The sequence below is a fragment of the Sardina pilchardus genome, chromosome 7 (assembly GCF_963854185.1).
Source record: "Sardina pilchardus chromosome 7, fSarPil1.1, whole genome shotgun sequence".
Taxonomy (NCBI): Eukaryota; Metazoa; Chordata; class Actinopteri; order Clupeiformes; family Clupeidae; genus Sardina; species Sardina pilchardus.
Window position 1 is genome coordinate 8,608,182 of NC_085000.1, and position 23,708 is coordinate 8,631,889.

The 23,708-nt window shown below is 44.5% G+C and overlaps 2 protein-coding genes across 5 annotated transcripts in view; both read right to left on the reverse strand.

Moving 5' to 3' along the window:
* Positions 1-6,075: 6,075 nt before the first annotated feature.
* On the reverse strand, positions 6,076-11,546 carry si:dkey-32e6.3 (uncharacterized). The gene is made up of 5 exons (XM_062540607.1): positions 10,695-11,546; positions 10,047-10,441; positions 8,773-8,933; positions 8,256-8,388; positions 6,076-7,896 (listed from the first exon to the last, which is right to left on the reverse strand). Exons 1-5 carry the CDS (start codon positions 10,936-10,938, stop codon positions 7,720-7,722), a joined length of 1,110 nt encoding a protein of 369 aa, XP_062396591.1. The 5' UTR covers positions 10,939-11,546; the 3' UTR covers positions 6,076-7,719.
* A 735-nt stretch (positions 11,547-12,281) lies between these two features.
* usp19 (ubiquitin specific peptidase 19) overlaps positions 12,282-23,708 on the reverse strand; it is a 28,498-nt gene continuing 17,071 nt past the window's right edge. For 2 of the 4 annotated variants that reach the window (XM_062540611.1, XM_062540610.1), the window contains exons 18-26: positions 22,466-22,584; positions 22,056-22,199; positions 21,315-21,664; positions 20,790-20,900; positions 20,167-20,380; positions 19,600-19,752; positions 19,188-19,351; positions 18,795-18,970; positions 12,282-14,154 (exon numbers count right to left, since the gene is read on the reverse strand). In XM_062540611.1, the coding sequence (XP_062396595.1) occupies positions 14,014-14,154; positions 18,795-18,970; positions 19,188-19,351; positions 19,600-19,752; positions 20,167-20,380; positions 20,790-20,900; positions 21,315-21,664; positions 22,056-22,199; positions 22,466-22,584 (1,572 nt within the window). In that variant the 3' untranslated portion in view covers positions 12,282-14,013. The other 2 variants (XM_062540609.1, XM_062540608.1) reach the window with 1 other exon arrangement.

Consider the following 23,708-nt stretch of genomic DNA (forward strand, 5'->3'; position numbering starts at 1 on the left):
CTGAAATTGGGCTCGCGTTCCTGAAAGCAATTGATTAGCTCAGACATGGTAAGAGGGGCGCTTCAGCTCATTCATGATGCCTACGGGAAAACATGTGTGTAATGTGCTTGAGTAATGTATTTATGTGTATGCAAATGTATGCCTATGTGTCTGTGTGTGAGTGTGTGAGTGTGTGTGTGTGTGTGTGCGTGTGCAATTTCGGTGATGTGTTATTTAACTTGTACTCTCTTTATGTCCTTTTTTGTTTTCTGTAGTGTTGTCTTTTTTGAGAAGAGGAGGCATAATGAGGCGAAGATTCTAATCCTAATTATCCTCAGCACAGTGGAAGTGATGATCAGAACTCGTGACAGTGGATTTAATTGGGCTTTTTATTTGAAAAACACTTCACATCGTCCTCCTCTCCTATTCCCACGGCCGCCAGCTCGAATGTCGATCAAACGAGGAAATTCAAAAGATAAATGTTTGCCATGAAATTAGGCTCGCCCCTTGCCCTGCACTGAGCAGCAACACTCATCAAACCTCTCCTCTGCTCTTCATCAATCAAGACGTGCGCAGAGAGGCCGTGAGACAACACTGTTTTCTTCACACTCGAGTCAAACTTGATCTTTGAGTCTCCAGCGAAGAACCTGTAGCACACCATCTTTCAAGTTATGGATCATCAATGGTTCATGTGAGGCTATAGCCTGGCTATCACCATACTAAGCTCAATCTTTTAAGATTGAACATTAGTATGGGGAGTCTGCGCTTTATTTCTACTGCACAAGAGGCGTGATCAATAGGCATCGTTCAAATGACTCTGTACGCTTGGATAGTCCTTCAACCAATCAGACCAATGAGCCGGTGCACCTTTTGGATAAGCTAGTCTGTGATTGGAGCCAAAGGTTGTGGACAGAAAGCAAGGGAGAGAGATGTGCAGGTTTCCAGCTTGAGCTGCCGGGGCGAAATCCAAATTTGCCGGCCGGTCAGGCTGGGTTCACCCAGCCTAGTGAGGCTAAGCAAGTTTGCTGACATATGTGGCATTTTTTATTTTGATAAATGAGTATTTTAAAGTATAGATTTATTCGTGCATTTATCATTATTCCTGTCTTAATTGCTGAATATATAAGTGCAGCCACTCAGCCACCTCACTTTAACTGACATCAAAGCGGCAGCGTGGGTCCCCTGGCATCTCTTTAATTAAATCTCCACACTTGGGGTGCCACAGCACCATGGCAGAGTGGATAAGATGGGTCAGGACGATAAGGTCAAGTGGGCTCGGTCACAAGGCCCCCCATCATCTGCTCTGCTGCTCCCCCTCAGTAAACTCTGAAGAGAGCACACGGGAAACTTGCACAGGCTCAACGGATCATACTAGATCAGGCTTTATACTACTACTACTACTACTACTACTACTACTACTATCTACTGCTAACATCATTACATCAATGATAAAAAATAATAATGATAGTTATTAATAATATTAGTTTTCACAGCACTGGTGCTATTGAAATGAAAAAAACTTCTCACCTACACAATTACGAGAATGCATAACAAAAACATAAGTCAACATGACTGTGGTTTTATAACTGACTTTAATGTCCTTTTTCCATATATGGAATCATTATTGTGGTCTTTTCTGTCGAAATTAGCTCATTGAGTATATCAATATTTTTGATGAAGAGGTGCTCTTCAAAAGACCAGCTATTTCTTTTAAAGTTCGTTTGACCATTCTGAATGCCTCAGGCAATGAAAGCTTTGTTTGAAAGATAGCCAGAATAGGAAGCACACACACACACACACACACACACACACACACACACACACACACACACACACACACACACACACACACACACACACACACACACACACACACACACACACACACACACACACACACATCCTCGAGCCACTCAGTGAACATTAATTAAATCAAGCAACTGGATAAAGAAATTAATTACCAAGTGCTGGGACACAGAGTGATGTTTAACTGAATGGCAAAGCTTCTGAACAGAGCACAAGTCTGAGAGAGTGTTCTCACATTCATTAAATCCTTTCGTTTTGTATCTTTATCGGCCTCAACAGATGTCAAGGCAAATGGTCCCTCCAAACAGGTCCAGAATTTGTAAGAAAAATGTTTGCACGGTCTCTCTCTCCCTCTATGAAGGCTTAGTCTGAAACTCACTTTTACAATAACAAATTCAAGGAGACAGCTGTATGGATTTAACAGTTTGCTAGTAGTCTTTCCTGATTTCTAATAGTCTTCTCTGCCATCTTCATTGTAGCACACACTTCAGTGACTTCCTGAGGGTTAGTCTTTTGAAAGTGATAGTGCTCCTATCACTTACCTTTTACAGCCTGACCCAACTTGCTATTAAAGCTGAAGTCATACTGTACGCTGTGTTTTAAGTAACATTAGCCTACACATTATTTCCACTCACAATTATGCATAATTGCAGTCTACTTCACTTGCAACCTGTAGCCTACCATAGCATATGGAACACATTCGAGATAGATGCCCAAAACAAGGTAGGAAATGTAGAATGAGCATACCCTGTAGGCTACTATTCAACAGTCTCAAACCAAATTTTCTTAAACAATTTGCCAGTTTATTAATATTTGATAATTTGGAGGTCACTCTTGTGTAATATATATGCTTGCCACTTCTACTTATGGCAATGACGCGTGAGGTTAGCAACAACTGCCAGTAGATAATACTCGCACGACTAGTTGACACGAAAATGAGAAACCCCACCTGTCTGCACTCTGTGTATACAGCAAGGCGTGCTCTAACCTTTCATATGATTATGCAAATGATCACAGAATAGGATCAACTCCATACACACGGAGGTAATTACCACCTCAAGGGTGCAGACAAGAAAAGAGTCTATGAAACGCCATGATTAAGAAGTACATTCGATTATGAGAAAATTACAGATGGAAGGAGATGGAAGATTGCTTACACTTACGTGGGCAGAGCTAAGTAGGCTAGGTGAGCTCAAAGTGCGGAAGCGTACTCCCTATAGAAAAAAGGGACTATTTGCGGATCATACACTGAATGAAAAAAGGGCAGCCTTTCAATTTGTGTGACGAGGAGGATATTGACAAAAAAATAGACCAGGATGCACAACAGCAGGACCAGGAACACAGCATAGGCGAAGCCATACGAAAACGATAGAACAAATAAATTACTACAAATTAAAAGATATATATTTAGCATGGAACCATGTCAAGTTGAAAATTATGAGGATGAAAAGGGATTCTCACTAAGTTTATTCATTTAGGATGTCAATGGAACAGGTGATATTAACACAACCCGAGAAAATGCGCAGAGGCAGCCAGAAAAATAGTGTTTCAGTTTTGGATTGAAGCTACAACTTCCCTCCAGTTTTGCGCAAATAATAGTAGGCTGCCAGCGAAATAATGTGTGAAAAATTTATGAATTTCCCAATGATGATCCAGAGCTTAATCATTCCCTATTGACGGACCAACCTAAAATGTTGTGCAGCGGTATTAGATCACATCCTAAACACTGCAACATAAAAGCTGCTGGTAATGTCGAGACTGCAGAGCAAATACGCCTGGCGCGCATCAAACCTAGATAGACTAGCTATGTGATGCTGCTCTGCAGTTCGTTGGTGAGGTATACCAATTTGATGGTCAATTTAGTAATATACATGGGACGAGTTTTAACCTAGGTACATCACAGAAGGAAACAGTCCGAAGTCTTAAACTGGCTTATGCTATCTGACTCATGACCGTGCTAGTGTCCATATCGATAAAGGCAAAAAGGAAAGATGGAGCATTGAGGCTAATACTGAAACAAATATTTTCAGTTCTTAAACATCTTTCTTGAGACGGTTGACTGGCTCAGCAACCCAAATTCAAATTCTTTCTGAACCGCAAAAGTGAAGAACCCCAAGACACACCTCATTAAGGTCCAGAGAGAGGTTTCGAGGATTGTGTAACGGACGAAGACCAAACAAAACTTTTACCAGCGTGGGAAACCACAATACCTTAAAAAGCGTCTCCTCCCCACGGACAGATTGGAAGTCACGTTTCGCCAGGCAAGTACGCTAACACTCTTTCCAACCTCGTATATGCGTAGAGAGCTTGCAGATCCGTCGTTCACTGTTTAGTGTCTCGCGCAAACAATCAGCTGTTGGACTCCACCACTGGCAAATCACCGCACACTCTGCTCTCCCTCCCCGCACCAGCGCGTAAATGCGCACTCCACCTTACCGGTTGTTCTTCTAAAACATTTTCTGTGACGTCAAGGAACACACTTATTTTTGTCGCCAACTTATCGCAAAGAGATGCTACTCTGATAAGCATTATTGCTATTTTTGTAAGATATGGCCCTATTCTTGAACAGAATAGGCTACAAGACAAACATCAGTTTACCTTGCATTAGCATAATATGATGTGCCCTAGCTCTCCAAACCTCCCCAAGTTCAAATTTAATGTAGGCTATACAATCCAGCAAAAAGCTGAGGTTTAATAGTCATCTATACAGGAGAATAAGTTGGTGTTCAACACAACCACTTATACTTCTGGGAATGCACTGTTCTTTAATTAATCCCCCACAGTCTAATTGAACCAGGAATAGCCTTTTGATTTATCGGTGCAGTGAAAGTCACGACGAGGCATTCCGGAAAGTGGAAGCTAGTCCGGGATATATTAACAGGCAGTCACATAAATCCATACTTTTATCTCTGTGCTGTTTGCCTGGCTTCAAACGGCGGGCGTGTAATAGAAATGCATTATGCAGAGCTCTATTTCCTCAGCCGAAACAATGCAATCGTGTCTGTCTGTCGCTGCCCTGCCGGGACTCCTCCTGCGCGGCATCTGCTCCGACTTCTATGACAAATTACACCAGTCAGAGGTGCGCTCCACCTGACATCAAACGCTTTCTTGGCCGATCTACTGTATACAGAACATCTATGGTCACACTGCCCCCCTGCGGCGTACTAATGGCTTGCAATAAAGTAAAGTGACTGGCTCTACATGAACGCCTGAACACTGGGATCACAGACAGGGATCAGTGTTTCTGAATCCATAGTCTCCAGATATTCTTTTTTTTTTGTTATCTGTTAAGTGTCATTATCTGTTAACAAATTTACGGAGACAGTGAGGAGATGAATTCAGAGCTTCCACTTAAAAAACAATCATCTCAGTTATTTTTCAGGGCATGAAAAGTTTTCCAGAGCACAAATACCATGAATTCTAAAATGATTGGTGTTGACTCATCTAGGCCTTTGTATTTTTTTTTTTATATATATATCTCCCTTAAATACAAATCTCCCTGGCTTTAAATACAAATTGTGTTAAAACAGCTGAGAACAAATCAAGATGCATCGGATGTACTGTTTAGCTCAGAATGGCATCTTTATAGGCCTGTTATTATATTCACTTGACAGGTCTCATTCATCACACTTTTAGCAGATTAACGGAAAGGGAGCAGGCAACCACATTACACACAGACCATTACCGAGGAAAACAACACACTCTGTGACTCTGCAAAGAAAAGCTTTGACATTGCGTCATAGCAGAGCATTCATACTGAAGGTTGGTATGTTCACTCAGCATTCCAAGTGAATAGTTAAAGTGAGTAATTCTTGGATTCTTCACCCTCTAATGGTCATTTTCTTGATTATGACAACAGACAGTCATACTAAGCAAACAGTATTTATGCTCTCTAATTCTGGCTTAATTGATGTTTGAATAAGGAACTTTTGTGATTTTATATCAGCACAGGATAACATCAGCAGTCCATAAACATGGAAAATGAAAGCAGGAGTGTGAAATCATTCACAGCCCCAGTGTCCAGCCAGAGCCCGCCGCCTCCAATAAGCCGAAACTTCGCCTCCGTGAATATCTCCGTAACTACTCTTCAACCCCCCCCCCCCTGCTGGTCAATACATCCCACAAGCCCATTCTGGTAAAGATCTCCAGGACATGATGCGCGATCAATACCTTTGACACAGCCTCTGTGTGAGCTTGATCAATGCAGCCTGAAGAAATCAGTTGGAGGCTCTCCGCCATGGCAGCCCCTCAAAGCTCAAGCCGAGAAAAACTCAATGACCACAGCAAAGATTCATTCACGACTTTTATTTCAAGATATGGTGAGAGACCTTCTCAGTGCACAAAGGCCCAGTGGGTCCATCATGTCTGTTTGTCTTGTCAGGGTTAGATGAGACATTGGATTGGTGGTAGATCGCTTTGGTGACGTGAGCACAGGAGACACACATCTGTTTTCTAAAATCACTCTCCTATGAAACTAGAAAATAAAAGCATCTCTCCCTCTGCTGAGTGCAATGAGAGGATGGGTTCTTCCGCGTGCTACTTGACAAAATCTATAGGTGTAGACTTTGCCCAAGACATAACTCTACCTCAAGCCAGGCCACACTCCTAAAATATGCACATGGTCTCTGAAGACTTCAAGTAGTCAGCTCAAGTGCAATAAATCAATAGAAAACAAACAAAAAATGATATGCTGACAGATTCAAATAAATAAGAGATAAATAACCAATGCTACTAAATCTCCCACAGGTTATTAATATCCAGTGCATATAAGCATCCTCTCTGGGATGCAAAAATCCAAATGTGTTGTAAATGTGTTGTTGAGGGAAGACATTGCATTCTTGATTTAGTTGTAAAGGCAAAATTTAACAGCTCACCACTGATCAGTGCAAAACATCAGAGAATTCACCTGACCTCAGCAACATGGACATCTCGAAGATGTATGCAAATATTCCACTGAAGTAAACGGTTTGCTTTGTATGCTTTCCATGTTTATCACGGTTGTGCATGTACCCTGCATAAAACACAGACCTGTTTGTGCATGACGGAGAAGACTAAAGTACTTGTACCACTGTGAGCATGCAGCAATACAATTAGTCCTTCATTTACAATTAACATCCTTCCGAGTTAATAAATGTTATTGACCAACTTGTTGTGAAGTCTAAATAGAACTCGGTAGTCAGTTGAGGATAAAATGTACCAAATTACAAATGGACTAAAAGCTAAAAGCACACTGAGCATAATGGAGAAATGGTCTCTTTTCAACAAGTTTCATCACCTCTCTATTTACGACCTACCCACACCAAATCTTACTATGTATAAATCTATTTTGACTTAGGCCATTTGAAAACAGCAGCAAACAAAAACAATCCTATAAAAATATTTTGCATTTTGTAACGCTAGGCATCAATCACCCTGAGGGAAAAAAATGAGGATTGAGGACACATTCATGAGTGAACTAAAAAGTCGTCAGTGGAACACGCTTATCGGCATCAGTGCTACAGCACACACAGGCCCTTTGGTCATGACACTCTTGGCAATTTTTCAGGCTGGCAAATGGGACATCTTATCTAAAGTGGAGTACAGACTTTCAAATGGAATTAAGAAAAAAACATCACATTTATTTTAAAGAAGATGATGCTGAGTGCTAGGACCCAAAAAACTGCCAGGTGGAGGAGGCGGAAAGGGATAAGAAGTGAAAACTAATCTGACCTTTACATTATACGTTTTTGGCCCAAAGCTACTTCAAAGCCATCCATCAAACTTCACTCAAGACAGGACTATAATGCATCAAACAATTACAGCCCCCTGCCTTCAAACACCAAACAAACCTTCATCCTTCAAATTTATTCTCAAAATTGTCTTGCGTTCCTCCCTGGTTTCCTCCCTCTCTCCCGCCCTGGCGTGCCCGTGTGCCAGATGAATGGGCACAGGCCTCTAGCTGGTGCCCTGCTGGAGGTTGCTCTCGTAGTTCTCCTGGCAGATGTGGATGCGCTTGGTGAAGTAGCTGGTGTCGGCGATGGCCTGCAGCAGATCGTTCTGCACCAGGCAGAGGTCATACAGCTCCGACGTGGACGCGGTGCGAGTCTGGGAGCCCTCAGGGTCCACAAACACCTGGAGGAGCGGAATGAAGATGGACTTCAAGGACAACTACTCCAGCGTGTAATAATTTATATAAAAAGACAACTAGTCACAGAGATGGTATTATGCTCTGCATAACTTTACTGTAAAAAAAAGCTATTACACTCTCAAAACAAACATGTTGGAAACAGCACAAACTGTGTTGTCCCTATCTGGACATAGAGATGTGTTAAAAAACAACACAAGTTGTGTTATTTTCAACACATATTGTGTAACAAATAACAAAAGCAATGTGTTAAAAACAACACATTCATTTTGAGAGTGTATGAGAAGGCTGTTCATTTCACAACTATTTCTGCAACAATCCCGTTTTCAGAGAGTCATATCCTAACCTTGGGGTGGACAATCGTGTCCTCATCCGTCTGCCGAATGTTATCATCAATGAAGATGTGCTGCACACTGGAGTCAAAAGGGTCAACCCAGAGAGGCTTACCACCCAAGATGGAGTAGGTGTTGCGGGCCCACCTATGAGGAAAAATGTCAAGATTCTTTATATTGCATGCACCTACAGCCACATAAGTCCAACAGTATACTTGTGTAGGTTAAACAAGCCTTTATTTATTCAACACTGTAATAGAGATGGACCACAATGATGATGTAAAAGACATAGACAACATATAAAGCAGCACGTGTTCATCAGCGGGTCAAAACAGAGCAAGACCAGACGCTGTCTCGTTTCATTACTTGTTCACAAGCTGTTTAAAAAGCAGCGTGACTACCTGCAATGCCTGTCACAGCACCTAATCCTGCCCAACAGCGTTATTACTACAGTATGTGCGCCATATGACAAGCCACTCCCTCTGGTGCTGTCCCCGGGTGACCCTGTAATGTAACGGCTCTCTCCCTCACCAGTCAAAGTGGTCCTGGAAGCCGCCGAGGCCCTCCACTGCGCTGAGGTACTGGTAGATGGCGCGGTCCCCGTCACGAGACGACAGCTTCTCCTCCCCGCGGGTCAGAACCGTGCCCTTAGCACTGCAGCGGATCCGCCCGGGGAGTTCGCTCACAGAGAGCTAGGAGCAGAGAGAGGGAGGGAGGGAGAGAAAGAGAGAGAGTGGATGACAGAGAGAGAGAGAATGGAAGAGAGAGAGGGGAAGGGAGAGAGAAAGGGGGAAGTAGGAAGAGGAAGAGGGAAGAGTAAGAAGGAGAACTCATGTATTGCTTAGGGTAACCTGCATGCAATTCAAGGAAAATGACACTATAGGAACTACAAGCAGAGCACTAAAAATACATGTAGAATACTAAAATGCTTTAGCCCTCGTGGACCAACAACAGACAAGAGCCAGATGTGCTCTAGACACCAGGATTCCAAACGCCTCCTCAAATTGCATTTGTTTAAAAGCTCCACAACCCATTGTGGCATTTCCACGGCCATCACGAGAGTTCCGTTACTCCCGAGTTAGACCTCAGTCATGGGATGACAGCTAAACACTTCTTCCTTAGCCCTCTATGACAATGGCTGCTCTTTGCATTCCACAGATGGGAGGGGAGATGCAAGCAGACAGTCCCTGCGATTATGCGGACGTGCGTGAGCAGACAGCGGCTGACAGCAGACAGCCTGAATAAGTCGTCACCACCCCCATCTCTGCCCTGGACACAGTGGGCGCAGCATGCCCGGGAGGCTTGGCCATGTGGTGAGAGACCCCCCCTGACATCCTTCTGCCCACCTCCGCCACAGAAATCAATGTGTTCAGCTCCACTTGGCTAACGACAGGAGCAGCCTGCTGTGAAGAAGTGTGTGTTTGTGTTTGTGTGTGTGTTTGTGTTTGTGTGTGTGTGTGTGTGTGTGTGTGTGTGTGTGTGTGTGTGTGTGTGTGTGCAGTGAGTGTTTATGAGAATGGGTAGGGAGTGGGAATGTGTTTGTGGGGAGGGATGGTTCATTGTGAGTGCGGTCAGGTAGAGGGAAAGGAATGCTGTGTGTATGTTGTTGTGAGGGGGTGTGGGGAAGAGGCGTGGGTTGGGTGCATCCAAAGGGCAGACAATTTATAGTCTCAGGGCAAATTCTGGACAATTTCACACCTCACCTCACCTTCACCTTCACCGATGCTAAGCAAGGCACCAACACAATCATTGCGATGGACTTAAAAAACTAAAGACAAACAAACTGTTTGCCATCTGAGACCTACCTTTAGGGCAGGGAGGTCGGGGAACAGTGGATGGTCCCCCTGGGTCAAGGCTCTGCGGACCACGGTCAAGACTCGGGGCAGGTCAGTGCCAAAAGTGCGGAACAAGATGGCAAACTCCCGGCCTTGGGAGGCCAGGTCCTGGAGGAGCTGGAAGAAAGAAGGCAGGATCCAGTGGTACAGGTTGCCATCCTCCCCTTTCACAGAGAACTCCTTGTCCTCAGGCAGGTCTGCGGGCCAGCGCAGCAGAGCCAGGTGCTCCTCCAGGACCCCGCGGAACTTCCGGCCCGGTCCAGCTGAGGTGAAGCCAGCCACTCGGCCAAACTTGGAGTAGTAACTGACGGCATCTTGGCTGGGTGGCGAGAGGGAGGGGGCCTCAGATATCCACTCCCACTTACCTGCAGGCAGAGTGAGGGGATGTGTTGACTTGACAGAACAGAAAATCTAGCTTTACAACATTCCCAATGCATGCCTATTGGGTTACAAGGTAATGTCACATACTTGAATCATAGCCAAGTGTAATGATGTTCCACAACTAGACAATAATTTCTCAAACCAAAATATCTGCATAAGAATAAAGCTATGACAAATAAATAAAACAAGACATTTATTCAATGCAATTCAACTTTTACCAGCATAACACCATCTTACCTTTTGACATATGTCCCCAAGTGACCGTGGAAAGAAAGTAATCCAAAGCGGCGACAGTCCCTTGCTTAGTCACGGCATCTGATACCAGGATGGTATTGTTCAAGTCAATGTGGAGAATGAGCTTCTTCGGTCTGACAGAATTCCCTGTAGGATGTCCACTGCCAGGTGCGCCCGATCGAAGTTCTCCTTCGTCCTCGTCATTCGTCTCATTTATACCACAGTTTCTGACCACGGTGTCTGACATTACTTACAATTAAGTCCCTCCACTGGAAGGCTAGATTTGTGGAACGGAGTAGGCTACTAAGTATCCAGGAGTCCTGAGCGGAACGTTTACAGACTACTGAACGATCGAAGCAAATTGCTGTTAATGAATGAAACCCAAAGTATGACACTTGCTACATTAACATGTTTGTCCTTAGAGACGTTAGTAGGTAATGACAAAGAATGACCATGGTGACATTTACAATCCTGGCTTTGCTGTAACTTTTTGCTGTGTGGATGAGCGCTTCCGACATATCTGAATAAAATACAATATTGACATAGGCTACCAATTTTAGGGATCTGAAACACCACCACCGGATACTAGCTGTCTTGCTACCTTACCATGGTAATGTTGGCTGGCTGAGACTCATAATCGCTAAGGTTATTTTTAAAATGAAACATTTAGCTAACGAGCACGGCATTAGCTATCGTTCTGTCGCCAAATGCGGGTTTTGAAATAGGCCTACCACATAGCATTTCCACTCCCATAGGTGTAGCTACTGATGACACCAACACCATGGTTTGTTGAATGAGACGGCAGCACGGGAGAGAAAGTAATGGAGAAAACAGACCGGCTTTGAACAGCTGAAACTGCACATTTCCTTGTTTTGCAGGTAGCAATGGGATTTGTGTGGGAGGTTTTTTGACTAGCGCACCCTAGAGGACATATTTATTATGGAGGACCAGTCAGGAAACAACCTGAATGTATGGACTCCTTGCACCTGATATATTGTGCATGGATTTTTTATGAGCCATGTTTATTGTAGCCTACATGTAGAATTACTAAAACAAAAATGGACCCCTCTACGGTTCACATCACAGAACAAGTCTGCGCACGTTGGGGTCAGAAAGCTTTCCATCCCTTTGATGTGTGTGTGTGTGTGTGTGTGTGTGTGTGTGTGTGTGTGTGTGTGTGTGTGTGTGTGTGTGTGTGAGTGAATTGGCTGACAAGTCAAGGAAACATCAGGAAAAATGCTTCGCCTATTTGTACTACCATAGGCTATATGTCGGGGTAATGAATCTCTGGCCACTTGCTAGTCGTCTACCCATTCTGTTATCAGCTCAGGATCAGGCCGACAATTGGCATTAGCTAAGACAAATGTATTTGAGTAGCCTATGGTTTGAGGTCCTTGGGTGACAATGAAAGTGCATACCTTGTGCAAACATTTAAGGGGTCTTTAAATAGGTTGTAAATCACAGACAAGCTGCACAAACAGTCACTACATAGTGTAGCCTAAAATAAGGAGAGCATTTTTCAGGGCCCTTTGAGGTATTCTACCCTGCCTAGCAGCTGCATTTGCTCAGGAAAGGACATGACAAGTCAACACCTCTTGGAATCTTTATTGAAAGTTACTTATGATTCCGAGTTTGCATATACAAACATTACCTGTCATTTTTTTAGTTTCCCAAAAGCTTATTTATTTACTTATATTAACCATTTATATTATATTCACAGCAGCATTTGGAAAACCATACACCCATATACCCACTTAATATATGCAGTCCAATACCAAACAAAACAGGGGGCACTAGACAATCCACACAGAAAGGGCATCAAGGTGGGCTAAGGGCTTACATGATTGGTAATGACATTTTAGGTCTACAGTGGTGGTCAACATGCAGGTTTTCTTTTCAATGTCAAGCCTTTTAATCTCTGAAATACACAATATTTCCACAGGTTTGTTCAAACTTAGAAAAGGTGGAACTCAGTTAACAATCAAATAATAGACAATAAGGAAAGACTAACTTTAAGGGAGGAGTCCAGCGTTTCTCAATCCATATCTTATGAAGATGGTTACATCTGATCATCTAGCCAATCTATAGCACACTTGACACAATAGCTGCAGTTTTGACAAGTCCAAAGCCTTATAGTTTTCATTTTCATTTATTTCATTTAAGTCCCCAAAGTAACTTTAATCATTTCAACAAAACCGTGAGGTTATTGAACTGAAAATGTCCAAAGAGAAACTTCAAAATCCTTAAATTACAATTACTACCAATTACACCACAATGAGGGAAGGCAAAGCAGTTTCTCAACACTACAGCCATTTGCACCATTGTGCTTTGAAGGACTCAAAATGATCAGATTATTAAAAAAAGAAAGAAAAAGAACATTTTCAGGTATGGGATGACAAACTGGCATTACCTTTTAATATATTTTCTTTCAGTGCACTTAACACATTACACATGACTGAGCAAGTTCAGTATAGTTAGAAAAAAAAGGAAAGAAATCTACCCAGGTTCCAAAAAACCCCAACAAAAAAGACAAAAAAATAGAAACAAGGAGGAAGGGACAAAGTAAAGAAACAACAGAACCCAGCGCGCGCGCGCACACACACAGTTTTCCGCCCACTTCACAAACACACAGATACACAATATCGACCAGTATGGCTGAAGGGGGGGCAGGGCCGTTTTGCAGCTGCTTAATGTTAGTCGCGTCACTGTTCTCAGAGGACAGAACCTCATCCCCAGTGGGTGCTTGTGTGTATGCAGGACCGCAGGTGAAGGAGAGGAGGAGAACCCCAGAAGTCTACAGAACCCAGGGCTGACCAGAGAGATAGGGAGCAGACACAGGTGAACCTTTATCAGCACATCTAAAGCTTGTGTATGTATCTAATTTGGTGGAATGTGTGTGTGTGTGTGTGTGTGTGTGTGTGTTCATACACACAGTGATAGTACCTGTGTATGAGGCTACATGTCGTATATGCCATGTGTTTAACGAGAGCAGAGGTGAGAGTATACAGGGAGTGAAGGTGTGTGCATGTGTGTGTGTGTGTGTGTGTAGACAGCGCAACAGGGAGAAAATGTGCATGCATACGCCTCCTCCTTTGTCCATCTGTTTCCCGGCTCGGTCGTTGCACCAGTGCAACAGTAGCACCTTCACAGCGCCTTCAAGAATTTAGAGCACCAAAGTCCCGGTCTTGTTGTTGTTATTATAGTTATTGTTGTTGTTGTTGTTGTTTCTTCCGACCCCAACTGTTCCTTGTGGGGGAACTCCTCTCCCAGAAGGCTGGTAGTCAGGGCTGGCGGTCGCTGGCGAGAGCGCCTCAGGATCCCTTTAGTCCACTTCCTCCAGGTTGCTGTAGGATGGGGCGGAGCACTCTCCCGAGGACGCAAAGAGGTCAGAGGCCACCTCCGGTGTCAGCTGAGGGGGGCCTTCGGGGTCCAGGTCGGTCCCAAAGAGCGCTTGACTAGATGCCTGTAAAATAAATCAGCGTTACTAGACAGGCTTTCTATAGGACCTTTTTTGAAGCACAAGGGGAAGACCTGGGCAATCACCATATCCACTCAACCCAGCCCAGTGAAGAGCAGCACTGCAGGAGAAACATGATGCATCCATTCATTACTTCAAATAGTGGACAGAATTTCTTCCACAGATCAACTTCACACCAACAATGTGGACAAGGTCATTCAATATTTGCCACTGTACCGACATTAACATCACCCAGACCGATGTGATCAGATTGACATTTTATTTTAAAAGCCAGTACAAGTAAATTGTACTACAGAGCAGCATCAGATTTTTCAGAGTACCATTACAGGTTATTGCTGGGATATTTTAACAAACGTCTTCTCTTGGGTCTTAAATAACAGTGGCAATTGTAGCCTATACAGCATTGTTCATTTAAATATTATCACATTAACATTGCACCTCCGTTAAAATATCATTAGTCGTTTCAATACAGCATTCAGGCAAGGTTGTGAACCGCTAGACTGCAAGCTCTACTCTTCACCAGGACACAATAAGGACAATCTAACCTTGAATGCTCTGGTTTAAACTGATGAAAGACAAATACAAAGGGCCATCACTCTTCAAATGCAATTCCTATAAATTACCTAATATACAAAAATATCTTCACATACATTATGACAAAAGATAGATCATTCTAGCAGCTCTAGTTGCATACTTCAGTTACAGTATTTAGTCCTAGTATTTATGACTACTTTCAGACGACTTTAGGTAGATCCTCGTGTTGGCATAGCGGATGGATGGTTTATTGTATTTCATTGCACTGAGCCATAAAAGGAAGAAAATGAAATAAAAATGTCCAGAGGCTTTTCCTGGTCTGTGACATGGCTTAAAATCAAGGGACAGGGAGGGGGGGCTCCAAGACATAACACTAATGTCCCTGAGTCATCGTCTCCTTCTACAGGGTTGGACAGAAACAAATGGAACCAATGCTGTGCCCTCACACACAGTCAACCACTCACCCAAAGCAGTTTCACAGGTCCTAGAATTCCCTTACACATGGGTACTTCTACAGTCCAACACATATACAGTTATGCTTCTGACCTCAAGAAAACCCAAAGCCACATTACTCAAGTAACGGGAGAAATGTAAGGTCTAAGATGTTGGGAGCGAGCTGGACATAGATTTGGCTTTTTAAACTTAGCTTTAAATCTCAAACAAACAGAATCACACACAAACAATAACAAAGACTTAGATATTAAAATAAATCAACAAATCGGCCATTAGAATCAGCAAAAAAGACATGCAACACTGCAGAATCAAGGCAGGTGATGTTGATACTTTAAAAGGCAGAAAATAAGAAACCAGCACAAAATCTGCAATTACCACAGACCGGTAGGGGTCCAAATAAAGAGGGAAACAAAATATTGATCTGCCATGTGTGTTTCCAAACCATTTGGAAGCTCATAAAGGTGTGTGTGTGTGTGTGTGTGTGTGTGTGTGTGTGTGTATGTATGTGTGAGCGAGAGAGAGAGAGAGAGAGAGAGAGAGAGAGAGAGAGAGAGAGCAAGAGAACAAGAGAGAGAGAGAGAGAGAGAGAGAGAGAGAGAGAGAGAGAGAGAGAGAGAGAGCACCATCATGGTGTAAACCTGTGTTTTATGGAAACCATGTTGCTGGTGGGCAGATTTCCTACTGTCTACTCTGTGCTACTACAAACACACAGATATAATTTCACTTTACAATCAAGTCTCTTATTTAAGTTTTAGCTGCCAAGCTCTACTGAAATGAATCACATACAAGGATAAGACAGGAATGGCATATATGGTTTAAATACAACTCAAAACAAAACTAACTTTTTGATAGTGTCTGTCACCAGAGGACACCTTATGTATTTTAAAAGAATTAAGACGATTGGTGAATTAATTATAAATGTAATATAACCACTTGCAAATATTATTATTTGTATATGGCATCTGTCCTAGTGCATGACTAAATACAGCCAATGCTGACCACTAACTCACATTAAAACCACAAAAGCTAAAACCAATGCACCAATGACATTCATGTTGTCAACCTTGCCTAATCATGGTCACACTCAAGTAACAATTTTAGGTCAAGTGCATGTCAAGTATTCGGCATCTGAATGTTTTTTCCTAAAACCTACAGGATCACCCATACTACATCCCGCTGCTGCTCTCGCATACTCAAAACTCTGCAGCATACTCACATACTAACAACACTATCAGATCCCATAAGGTAGCGTGTAGTGCAAAACTGTGTCCTGAATGTCCCTACAAATCACAAACTTCCCTACTTCGCACGAAGGGGGGGTCCAAAGCCCTGCATCTGTTTTACAGCCCGAGTGTATTACCTGGGGAAGCCAAAATAGAGGCTTCAACCGGAAGTGTTAATTAACTGATTGGTGGATAATGATGAATCCAGGAGCCCAAGGTGATGAACGTTTCCCAGAGATCTACAGGGTGGCACTACACTACAGTATATAGCAGCATCATGGAAGATGGAGGTGGTAGCCCAGTTCTGTCGCCTGAATAATCAACCTCTGATAGTGTGCGCATCTGCAGTGTTTTCAAAGTGCAATTTCTTTCCTTTTTTTTTTTTTTTTTTTGCTTTACACTTCTCCTGATTGCCATTTATATCGTGTGCTTTCTATCATGTGCGTGACTTCAAATAGATAGTAATAAATAAATATATGCTTACATACAGAGCTCCATAAATACATACATACAGGTGTACTGAGTTCAAGTGTGTACTTTGGGTGGCTAGGAGTGGCTAGCTAACGGCGGTAGAGCAGGGGGTAGAAGAGATTGAGGGCCAGTGCTAGCAGGGCAGCAAGTGTGCCCAGGACAAAATATTTGACATAGTCATCGTCAGAGTAATCAGAGATGCTGTTGCCATGGCGCTGGCGACGCTGCTGCTGTTGTCGTCGTCGCTGGGCCTGCGGTCCCCGCGGCCGGCCCTCTTCGCCGTCATCCTCGTCCTCCGCGTCCTGCCCGCGCGCCGTGCATCGCCGTGGCCGGACGAATGGGCCCCGGTGCCGCACTTCCTGTCTCTCCGCCTCTTCCTCCAGCTCCTGCCAGATCAGAGAGGCCTGCGATTGGCGGAAACCTGTGTCAGCTTCTAGAGAAAGGCGGCGCTCGGGCGGGGCCTTCACAAGCACTTAGAGCTTAAGACCCCGGGTTAAGCAATAACAACACTTGCCAGTCAGCTGGGCTTAAAAACACCTGCATTTCAGATCATTTCAAAACACCTGCAATAGTCACCTGTGGTTAGAAAACCTGACGCACAGCTAAAGGATGCTACAGCAGCCTGACGTGAGCCAGACTTGTGGTGAGACCATAGACTGGGTGGGACATGATTGTTCAGGCCAAACTTTGCACGTGTACACACACACACACACACACACACACACACACACACACACACACACACACACACACACACACTTAAATAACACAACAGCATTGAGCTGAAAACTTCATATTTTTGCCACATACAACATTTAAGATTCGGCAGCGTAAGACCAAAACCCCAAAGCACTTTTTTAAAGCTCTGCCAACATGGGCATTGGGTTTAATAAGCTATTTCTGATTATGGTTAGATGCTCAGACCCACATAGACGAGAGAAAAACAGATTACTTGAACACTTGACATATTTTTAACCACTGTGACAATAACACAGCCCGCACAGAACACACCCTGCCCTGGCTCCTGAGGACGGCACTAAGAAGGCCAACAGCTCGGAGTTGATGAGAAGCATCACAAACCTTCAGTGGAAAAGATCTGACTGTAGTTTACTTGGGTTAATATCGAACAGAAGGAGCTTAACAATGCTGTGGTTGGCCCAGAGCCAATTTGAGAGAAAACTAACTCCCTTCCTCTGATGAACACTGAAAGGACTCCCACACAGACAACATCGGTGCTCCACACCAAATAGCAGGAAGCTGAATAAAGAGACACAAGGAGCACAGTCTTTGACTGTTTCTTTCGAGCCTGTGCGTGTCTGTGACCTTTCGATTTTTGCATCCAGTCAGATCTCTGCCCATTATATAAATGATAATAATCATCATTTGCATAAACTATTCCAAGGTCACCACTGCCCTTTCCCCCCACATATGAGAGATCATTCAGATCATTACCCTCATGTGTCATGCAGAGCCCCCTTAACTACAACCAATTCAACGACCTCATATAAACACCATAACTCTTCAAGAGTACAGTAGGTCTTGGACAGTGGAGTGCTGAACCATAACGTTTTAGGGGCCTTTTACTGCTGTGTGAAATGATTTTGAAAGCTGGGATTGTTATAATGTGCTCTAGCAGTTCCAAAATGACAAAACATAATACAAATACATGTATAGCATGAGGGTTCCGAACCAAGAATAAGCATAAAACATCTGTCCTAATGAAGCTTTTTTTCCAGCTCTGGAAATATCACAGAAAACTCCAAACTGTATGACAGGTTAAAGGGGACGTGTGTGTGTGTGTGTGTGTGTGTGTGTGTGTGTGTGTGTGTGTGTGTGTGTGTGTGTGTGTGTGTGTGTGTGTGTGTGTGTGTGTGTGTGTGTGTGTGTGTGTGTGTGTGTGTGTGTGTGTGTGTGTGTATGTGTGTGTGTGTGTGTGGTCCTCACCTGGCTGGTGGCGGCTCCGGCTCCCGTTGCTGCTTCAGCCCCCAGGGGCCCGAGGAAGCGCGGCGGTCGCTCGACGGGGGAGTTGCGCCGGCGGTAGAAGAGCACGTAGGCGTAGCGCGTCACCACCTGACTCTCCTCTACCGTCGTCACCGTGCTGTCGTCGAACAGACGCCAACCTGACCGAGGGCACAGAGATGGCAGGCAAGGACCAGGTTACAGAAGTAACAAAGGAATTAACTATACTCTTTTGTTTGTGTTTGTGAATTTACACATTTTCACAAACACAATCTCTAGTTATAGGTATAGATATATGCCATCATGGCTACCAAGCAAAAGACAATGGAGTTGGAAAGTCTACATAGAGCAAAGTGAGTGCTGGCAGAAGGGACATACCGACATCGCTGCGCTGGCTGTTCTTGTCGTTGGGCAGCCGGGCATAGGCAGTGTAGTGGCCACCTATCATGCCACCGTAGTGGTTTATTACCCCATACAGGTCGTAGACGGGAGGTTGCATGTCATCCTTATGGCCAATACAGAACTTGCTGAGATCCAAGTTCCTACGGGACAGAGAAAAGAAAAAGGTCACATTTTCCGTAGGATGTGGGCTGGTAGGTTGTGTGCCAACTACAATGCAGGTCTGTGAAAAGGCCATCATTACAGGTGAATGTGTGAATTGACATGAAGGGTCAAAATTGATCAAAAATGATGCTCGACTGTGTGTATTTGTGTACCTACCAAGACAGTTCACCATATCATTAAATATGTGTGTGTGTGTGTGTGTGTGTGTGTGTGTGTGTGTGTGTACCTGACGGGAAAGTCCACCATGTCGTTGATCTTGTCCCTCCAGATGAAGCTGCGGAAGGAGAAGCGCTTCAGCTGGATGATGAGCACATTGGGCAGTCGCCATAGCAGCAGTTGCTTAGACGCCTCCCGGTGCTGCTGGCACTTAGGGCAGTACCTGCGGTCAAGAAATGGACACGGACAGACATCACAATCCTCTTCTACGATTGGCCTGATTTTCACAGCAGTATTAAAGACCAATCTACATCCTTCTAAACCTGTCCTAAATAGGAGACATTATCCTAGTCTTTACAGATACTGCCACATTTCACATGAACTGTACTATTCAGCCTGACCCTTCTGCTTTTATAAGAGACCATTTCAATCTGCTGCTCTTAACACTCAAGACTACAAACAAAGATAAGGTGTCACTGTGGTGTTCACAAATAAATAGATTGACTTGACTTATATATGTATGTATGGATGTAAGCATGTGCAAGTGTGCACCTCTGTTCGTGTGCTGTATGTGCAGGTGCACGTGTGTGTGTGTGTGTGTGTGTGTGTGTGTGTGCGCAGGTGTCGCATGTCGTACCAGGCCTCCTCCGGGGCCAGCACCTCTGGCTTGGTGAAGAGGTTGAGGCACTGCTCCAGGGTGAAGTGTCCGGCGCGGGCCGTCTCGCTGGCGGAGCCGGGGTCCTCCTCGAACTCCAGCTCCTTGGAGCGCACCAGCACGTACTCCTTCAGCCGCTCGTTGTTCTTCCACACCAGCTCCACCGTGCAGTCCTCAGGGATCTCCAGAGGACCCTCTGCAGGGAAGATGGAGAGGGAGAGGGGGAGAGAGAGAGAGGAAAGAAAGAAAGACAGAAAAAAGAAAGACAGAAAGAAGGAAGGAATGAAAGAAAGAAAGAGAGAAGGAAAGAAAGAAAGAAAGAAAAAAAGAGAGAGAGAGGGAGAGGAAGAAGAGAGAGAGGAGAGGCACCACACAGAGCACAACATTAGAGATGATTGCATCATTGTGCCTGAATCCATCAGTTCACAAACACTTCATGTCTTCACTACCAAACCACATGCATACTGAATACAGCACAGTGTGTGCAGCAGGACAGCAGCTGCTCTCCTATCCCCATTCCACATAGTGCCCCGTGTGGCAGGTCACTGCAATAGCTCCAGGGAGCCGGCTCCCATCAAGGTCAGTGGCGTGTGCCCGTACTGTACCTCTGTCCTCCAGCCGCTCCTCCTTGTTGCTGGCGTCCAGGAGGGAGATGTAGAACTGGGGGGCGTGGCCAGAGCCGCTCTCCGAGGCCTGCTGGAACCCTGCCACCACCGCTGGGGAGGGAACACACACCAGACAAGACACGATCACATATCATCACCTCATCTGGCCAGATCAGCTTCTGGGCTAAAAATAGAGGTATTCTGGGAAGGAGATATGATACTGGAAACGGATGGCCTAAAGTTAACCAAATCATGACTTTCTTTTTTTATTTTTTTTTACAGTTTCCCAAACACGGATTAAGCCTAGCCCTGGACTAAAAGGTTTGGTCAGAGATTTTCAATGACGTCCTCTTTTACATTAAGACTAGTCTCTCATGTACAGGCCTTTAAGTCTATCTGCATATTTATCTGTACTCTTTTGTGTGCCTGTAAGACATCTGCACAATGTATTCCATATACTGTATATGGTGACATGTGTTGATCTGAGGCTACACCCACTCCCACCACCACATCATGACGCTGTACCTTCAGGCTTCAGGCTCTTCTCACAGGAGGTCTCCTTCTCTTCTGGGGGATCATGGGTGCTGGAGGGGAGCTCAGAGAAGCCCGAGTCCGTGGTGCGCGTGGAGAGGGAGTCGGGCTCTGCGCCCGCCGCCGCACGGGCAGCTGCCTGCGCCACGTCTGCCGGGCTGTTGCCGTTGAGGCTGTCCAGGTCGGCAGCGTCCCCGGCTCCGCTGGCGTGAGTCGGGTGCTCGTCTGGAGCCGAGTCCTCGGCGACGCCGTCCGGCATGGGGGCCAGGTCTCCGCGACACTGGCTGACCTCCGGAGAGGTCCGGCCCGACTGGAAGGGCGGCTGGAACACATTCACAGAGTACCTGGGGACAGCACAGACGGGCTGGAATTACAGTGCCATCCAAGTGTTGCCAGCATAAGCAATTTCTTAGCAGTGTGTAAACACATTTCCCTATGACTATGTGCTTTTTTAAGAGTGCCTTTTATACCCCTCAGAGAAAGTGTCTCTAAACTGATTAAAACTCGAAAAACTGCCCATCCCAGAGACTTCTATCCCCCAAGGGTTTCTCAACCAGTGGTCTGCGGCCCACTGATGGTCCATGACCATGCATTTCATGATCTAGTTTTGAGTGGTATGCACTATTTCATGTGGCACATATTCGGTGGTAGTCCTGAGGCTGATTCCTAAGTCAGATTTGTGGTCCCTGGGTCACAGTAAGCCGTGGCCCGGCCCCCGCTGGTGTGAGCTCGTACCTGGAGTATCCCTCCAGCAGCTGGGAGAGCCGTGCGTACGTGAGCCGGGACTCGGGCACGCTGACCAGGAAAGGCAGACCCACGTTCTCAAAGTTGGGCCGACACTGGTTTTTGTGAGTGGGCCAGTGATTCTTCTGGCATGCCCTAGGAAAAACAAGAGCATAGACCATGAGAAATATTCATAGAGAGAAGGAAACGACCAATTAAAACCATTCAACCGTAAACGTAATCCAAATCCCATGAATCTGAGACCCACAGATGGCTGGTCAGATAAAATAGTGCCTGAACCATTCCATGCAGCCGTCCATCTCCATACAAACTAACACACACACACACCAGGGAGCCCTGTGTACATCCTCCATATGACTGCTATGACTGTGGTGGTGTGCGGAGATGAGGAGTTCACTTACTGGTTGCAGTAGCCCACGCGGTAGCAGCGTGTGCACCTCTTCAGCTTGTCCTCCTCAGGGAGCGGAGGCTTCTGGCACGCTGCACACTTGGATATGGGGATGCTGGGCACCTGCGGCTTCTGTACACACAAACACACACACACAAAATGAATGAATAGACTGGGTGGGGGATGGGATATTGAGCATCCAGATAAACACAGAGAAACCAAATTCCTAGAGCAGAGCAAATAAAGGAATATGAAGAATACTCCGGACAGGCTTTCCTTACCATTGATAAATGTGGACGTAAAATTGTAATATTAATGTTAAAGTAACCGTTTGTAGTGTTTATAGTCATTGTTCGCAGCCTACTACATTTGGGCTGGCTGGTAGAAATTGGGTGAGTGATATAGCAAAGCAATTATAGCAAAAGTCAAATAATATCAAAATTGACAAACACAAACACAAAAAAATCAGTACTACCTAGCTCCAGTTGCTATAGCCAACAGTGAGGGACGGGCAATATTTCTGATACATGAATTTAAAATTGCATTTTTTCCATCTGTATTTCATTTTATTGTATACAAAAATTGCTTCATATTTTGTATAAAAAAAATACTTTATAGGTGTGTATTTTTGTAGTTTAAAAATACTGCCAAATATTTTTTGTAAAACCAATATGCTACATATGGTGATGCGATGGCATCATAAAAGTGCAAAACAATGATTGTAGCCTCTGACTGGTACTGACTTAGTCTTTTGCCCAGACTTGTTGTGATCATAATATTGAGATTCAGGAAGCTGACTGCTCACACGGTCACACATACGATACACTCCCTCTCATATCAACCTCAAGTTTCTTGACAACTTTAAAGGCCCCCTATGCAACATTTTCAAATGAATAAAACAGTTTAGAAATCATTGTAATGGCAGAGCCAGCAAAAAGACCAAAAAGATCATAGAGAAATATGCACCTCAAAGCTGTAGGGGGAGCTCCGTAGAAAAAATGCAACGACAACAGTAAGAAATCGGTGAAGAAATGACTGGAGTTACAGAACGCCCCTTTAATGATCATTCTTCAGAACTTTAATCATCTAACTGGAAGACATGGAACCGGTTATGTGATTGCCCTGTAATATTGCTCAATCTGGGCATGCATTAACAATGTCAGAGATGTCTCCACTTTGTACTGCTTGACAAGTTCAGTTGTGACTTTTTGAGTGCATCTGATACAGTATTTATTTAAGCTATGAGATGTAACAGG

Bases quoted from the DNA above. Each gene is read 5' to 3' on its own strand.
- si:dkey-32e6.3 (XM_062540607.1), bottom strand. From the start codon at position 10,938: ATGTCAGACACCGTGGTCAGAAACTGTGGTATAAATGAGACGAATGAC. The intron at 8,934-10,046 runs GTAGGTCTCAGA...CTCTGCTCCTAG, and splicing joins CCGACCTCCCTGCCCTAAAG to CTCTCTGTGAGCGAACTCCC. The intron at 8,389-8,772 runs GTGAGGGAGAGA...TTTTCCTCATAG, and splicing joins TTCCAGGACCACTTTGACTG to GTGGGCCCGCAACACCTACT.